The 5,556-nt window shown below is 40.3% G+C and overlaps 1 protein-coding gene across 1 annotated transcript; it reads left to right on the top strand.

Annotated features, from left to right (window-relative positions):
• Positions 1–245: 245 nt before the first annotated feature.
• LOC144990507 (uncharacterized) lies at positions 246–2,897 on the top strand. Its single transcript, XM_078944026.1, has one exon. It carries the CDS (start codon positions 681–683, stop codon positions 1,812–1,814), a length of 1,134 nt encoding a protein of 377 aa, XP_078800152.1. The 5' UTR covers positions 246–680; the 3' UTR covers positions 1,815–2,897.
• Positions 2,898–5,556: the final 2,659 nt, after the last annotated feature.

Raw genomic sequence — 5,556 nt, 5'->3', positions numbered from 1 at the left:
CAAATATTGCTTTGATTGTATTCTAATACAAAAGTAAGGACTTAAAATCTCATTCAATGGCTGGAACAGGAGCCTGTATTTCTGTGATCCTGAAAGGAATAAGTAGAGAAGATTGATAGATGTTCATTATTAAATACTTATTTATTATTAACTTTAAATATTAAAATTGTATTATTTTTGGTGTGGAAGATGTTTTCTTTGTTAATTACTAATTAATTTAAAAAAAATAGAAGAAAAACACCACGAGGTAAATGTATACAATTTTAAAGATAGAATCAGGGATTACTGATGTCATAGATCTCATGACATCAGCGCCCTTATGTAATGATGATGTCAGAGCACCTGATGTTAGCTTATGTCATCATGATATCATATGACATCAGTGCCCTTATGTAATAATGTCAGAGCACATGATGCTAATTTAAGTAATCATATGACTTTAAATGATATCACATGATTTCATATGACATCATGCAGATGAGGCACTCTAGTCCAGATATACATCTCAGAATTCTAGTCCAAACGTTCGCTGTGGTCGAAGATATCAAAGGTCATTGCTCTAGAAAGAGTACTTTGAAAACGCACTTGGAGCACATTCTTTGCTGAGACAAAAAGCTTTTGTTTCTGAAACTTTCATTAAACCGTCATTTCTGTTATTTTACACCTAACGAGTAGTAAAAATGCCCCGTGTAACCAACGCAAACAGGCGCAAAAATCCAAGCCCAAAACTCAGTGAAGTTCTGGAGGAACTCAATACGCTGAAAAAGGCCCATGAAAACCTCATCCAGGACAAAAAAGGCCAGGGTCTTTCTACCAAAGTGGTAGCTCTTGAGCGTGAAAATGCTCAATTGAAGAAAGAACTGGAAGAACTTGCTGTTTCAACTGACACCAAAGAGTTGAGAGAGAAATTCAAAAACCTAAAAGAAGAGAAAGATCAGACGAGAGAAGAACATTTGACCCTGAAACAGGCCAACCTTGACATGGTCTGGGAGCTGGAAGAATGCAAGGCCGTGTTGATCCAACAAATGGACATCACTGACAAAAATGAAGCTCACATCAAAAAGCTGAAACAGCAGCTTAAAGATTTAAAAGAGCAGAAGGCTGCAAAGGGAGGCAAAGGACCCAAACCAGACAACAACAAAGCCTTTGAGGACCTTGAAAGAAAATATCAGGAGTCTCAAGAAGAAAATGAGGAACTAAAGGCAGAAAATCAAGTTCTGGTTGATGAAGTTGAAGATTTGGAGAAAGAAAATGCTGACTTAAACAAGAAACTGGAGGTCTCTGCTCAGCATGAATCCACTATCGCTGTGCTGAAAGAGCAACTGAAGAAACACGAAGAGGAGAAAAATGCACTCCTTGAATTGAACAAACTCAAGGAAAAAGAAGCAGAAGATGCAAAAAGGGAGTTGGAAGAACTGAAGGTAAACAAAGAGAAGAAAACAGTCTCTGTACAGACTGACTCTGATGCTGAGGAGAAGAAAACCGTCTCTGTACAGACTGACTCTGTGAATCAGGAATGCATCACTAAAGAGGGAGAAACCACAAATCCCAAAGACCAGACTGGGGAAAAGACAACAGAGGTTGAAAAAACAAACTGTCCTGACACAGAAAATGATGGAAGGGCTGAGAAGAAGAGTGATGGAATGAAGAAAGATCCTCAAGAAATCCAAGAGGAACTTTCAGTCAAGAACTTCGAAAGCAGGGAGAAAACAGAACAACAGGCTGAAGTAGAAGTGGAACCAAAGAAAGGAAAGAAGGTCAAGAGGTTTTCCTTCACCAAATTTTGCCGCAGAATTTTTTGCTCGAAAAAGTAAAGCAAGCGACTGCGCTCAATTAAAAAAACGGGCTGCATGGATAAATTGGCGTTTTCTTTCCATGCATGCGTGGGGTTTTCTCTGGGTGCTCTAGTTTCCCCCCACAACCAAAAATAAAAAAGATGTAAATCAAGATTCGTCAGGGTTTTGATGCTAGTGGGAATATGTGAAGTGATTGAGTTAAATCTTTTTTGGATTTTGTTTTTAGTTAAAAAAAACGGGCTGCATGGTTAAATTGGCGTTTTCTTTCCATGCACGCGTGGGGTTTTCTCTGGGTGCTCTAGTTTCCCCCCACACACACAAAAAAAAGTGAAAATCAAGATTCCTAAATGTAATGACACAAGACACTGCTAATATCCAGGAAAACATTTAAAAATATTTTAATAACATTTATTTTTAGAAAAATTTAATAAGTGTTCATTTCAAGTCATTTATCAACATTGTATTAGGTTTTATTTCCATGTATTTATGAAAATGTATATAATGTATAATGTATATAATGTTCAATTGCTAGATAGTTTTTAGTTTGTAATAAAAAATATACAAATAAAAAATAAATAAAAATAAACATATATATAATCCAGCCTCAGAGAGTCGCAAACTTTCTGTGATGGTCCCAAGCCCATAGAAATGGAGAGGGTATATATATGCTGGTTGGACTCCAGGTTTTTCTTTGCCGTCCGTGTTCAGTCAAAAAAGCAAAAGGCACTGGTAGATGGTTCTCTGGCTTCAGCTAGACGGGGTTCAACTCCCTGCAGTGTCCTTGAAAATTCTTTGACTTTGACATGAAACATCAAAGTAAATGTCTTACAGCTTGTAAGTCAGTTGTAAGACATTTACAAATGCTAATTAATGTACTTATTACCGGCTTAATAAAACATTAGTAGTGTTTGTTAATGTCTTATAAATGGTTTATTAAGGACTTATTCTAAAGCGTTACCGAAAATCAAGTTTAGCCTCAAATACTAAAGAGGTTTATACAAATGGTGTGTCTGAAGTTCCATAACCCCCTGCTGTAACAAGGACATCCGCCCAACAGAAGAGTGTCATGTTTTGCTTGTTTTGTGTTATTTTTCCAGTCTCTTCTTTTGCTTCTGTGCAGGCTGGTTGTGACTCCGCCTATTCTCCTGTGTTAAGCAGTCACAGCTGCCTGCACTTTAGTATTAATCTCAGTGTATTTAAGGAACTATGCTGGACCCTTTAGGGTTGGCTCGTTTTGCCTCTTGACTAGTTTGGTTCTTGTTTAAATATGTATTTTGTAAATTAAATATTTGGACTTTGCTTCTACAAGTGCTTGTGGTTCCGTCCTGCATCTTGGTTTCCTACTGCTTGCCAAACCGTGACAATACGAGCCGACCATGTCAATCCCAGCAGGATGGTCTCAAGCCAGAAGCTGAGGAGTTGTCAGCCTTAGTCTGAGATGTGCGAGGCTGTCAGGCGTGACATAACAATGTCCCCCACCTGGACCATGCCCTCCCATCCCGACAAGTGCAGCTGGGATCTCCTGAACTGTTTGATGGGACTGCTGGGAATTTCTCTCTTCATGGCTCCATTTTGAATTTAATGTAAGAGAGTTAAGGGAGCTCCTGGCAGTCAAACTAGCTCTCAAGGAGTGGCAACATTGGTTGGAGAGTGCAGAGCAGCCATTCCTGGTGTGGAGCGACCACAAATTATGTATCAAGAGACTAAACTCCTGTCAGGCACACTGGGCTTGTTCTTTGACAGGTTCCACTATACACTCTCCTACCAAACTGGCAGCAAGAACGCTAAGCCTGAAGCCCTGTCTTATCAGCACCAGGTAAAGGAGGAGGTCAAGGATTTGGGGAGTGAGACAACTATCTTGGCTCACAAGATGGTGCTGGGAATACGTCAATGGACTTGAGTGTAAGATTAAATCCTCTATGCCTGACTCCTCTACCATTCCTGCTGGTTGTCCTTCTGGGTGTCTGTATGTCCCTCCCAGTCTCCGTCCCCAGGTGCTAAAGTGGGGACACTCCACACATTTGGCCTGCCACCCTGGAGTTGCTCTGACTGGCTTTCTAGTGGCGCCACACCTTTGCTGCATCCTTTCTTGTGTGTGCTAGTGTTAAGGTTCCTTGTACCCCCACCCCCTCACCTTGTTGGACTCCTACAGCCTCTACTAATGCCCTCCAGACCCAGGTCTCATATAGCTATAGACTTTATCATGAGACTTTCCAGATCCAAAGTAAAACCCTTACTCTGACAGTGGTAGACAGATTTTCCACGTTGGTTCATGCCATTCCTTTGCCAGAGCTTCCATCTGCCAATGAGTTAGCGGTAATAATCTCCAACCATGTAATTTGTCTACACTGACTCTGCGAGCCATGTGCAACAAGAACCCAAACATGTAGTCTTCTCAACGTGGGCAGAGTACTCTCATAATGCTCTGGTCAACTCATAAGGCCCCTCCCCCTTCCAAGTGGCCAATGGGTACCAGCCACCCCAACAGTTGGCTTTGTTTGGTCCAGCAGCTTTTGTGAGGCGCTGCGGGCATACTTGGAGGTTTTTTCAAGAAAGGTTACTGAGAAACCAGGTAGAGGTTGACCACCGTGGCAACCCGTAGACGGGTTGCTGCACCAGAGTACTGGGAGGGAGACGGTGTGGCTTTCTTCCACTGATGTGCACCTAAAAGGGGGTTCCAAGAAACTGCTACCACATTACATCAGTCCCTTCCCCTTCACTAATGTAGCGCTTGTCCCATGTAGCCAATGAAATAGTAAACAACTAAAATATTGCAGTTCTATGGGCGGGACCCTGGGTGTGATTTAAAAAACAAAAAAAGTATGGTTTGGTGCTGCCACAAATCACTGACTGAAATCTGCATTCTGCATTCAACACATATGCAGATTTCCATCATCCTTCCCTCAAATAGTGTGATTGGACTACCATTCTCAACCAATCAATAACACTCAAAGCATTCTTTGATGGACAATCTGACATCCAATAGAATTAGCCAAATCATAGCTAGTAACTTATAAAAATATCAAAACAAATATTAAGTCAAAATCTTTACCAACAGTTTCACTTAACATAAGTAACTTACGTGGTATAGAAAACTTAAACATAATTAAATTATGTACCACATATTTATTAAGACAAATACTATTTAAATGAACAATTTCTCTTTTTTTTTTATTAAGACCGGGCTACACTAAGATCATCAACCTGGTGGTATTTAGGCTGGATATCCCTTCCACCCTTAGGATCCATCCAGTCTTCCACGTCAACTAGTTAAAACCTGCTCCAGGACTCCCTTCTGCACCTCGTCTCGTAGATGGTGTTCCAATTGTTAGACAAATATGATCAAAGATAGATGACAAACTGCAATCACACACAAACACTGGCTTTGGTGATCTCAGAAACTTGCAGTGAGCCGTCCCTCTGAGTCACAGAAAACAGAAACAGCCAAGGCCTGCCAGTCTTCATACCATTTTTTTCTTCATGCTCAGATTGATCACATAAACACAACATAATCTGCAAAAAGATAGTTTATTTTCTTGCGTGCAAGAACTTAAGACGCCATTTTACTTAGAAATAAAGGAGCTGATTTTAAAAAACTGAAGAAAGTTTCAGTGATGTCAGAGATTCAAGATGAATGACTGAAACATGGGCTGCCTGACCCCCCCGCTTGTAAAGGATATTAAATCATTAGTGTGAAAATCAAAAGTAGATGTAATCTGTTTTTGCAATAATGTTTCTGAAAATGTGGACACCTAACTTA

Source organism: Oryzias latipes (genome assembly GCF_053564925.1).
Source record: "Oryzias latipes strain Hd-rR chromosome 1 unlocalized genomic scaffold, Olatipes_Hd-rR_3.1 chr1_Y_3".
Taxonomy (NCBI): Eukaryota; Metazoa; Chordata; class Actinopteri; order Beloniformes; family Adrianichthyidae; genus Oryzias; species Oryzias latipes.
Note: the sequence above shows the minus strand (reverse complement) of the source record. Positions and strands in the feature narration are given on the sequence as shown.

What these genes read in the sequence shown, in the direction of transcription:
- LOC144990507 (XM_078944026.1), top strand. Translation starts at nt 681, where the DNA reads ATGCCCCGTGTAACCAACGCAAACAGGCGCAAAAATCCAAGCCCAAAA.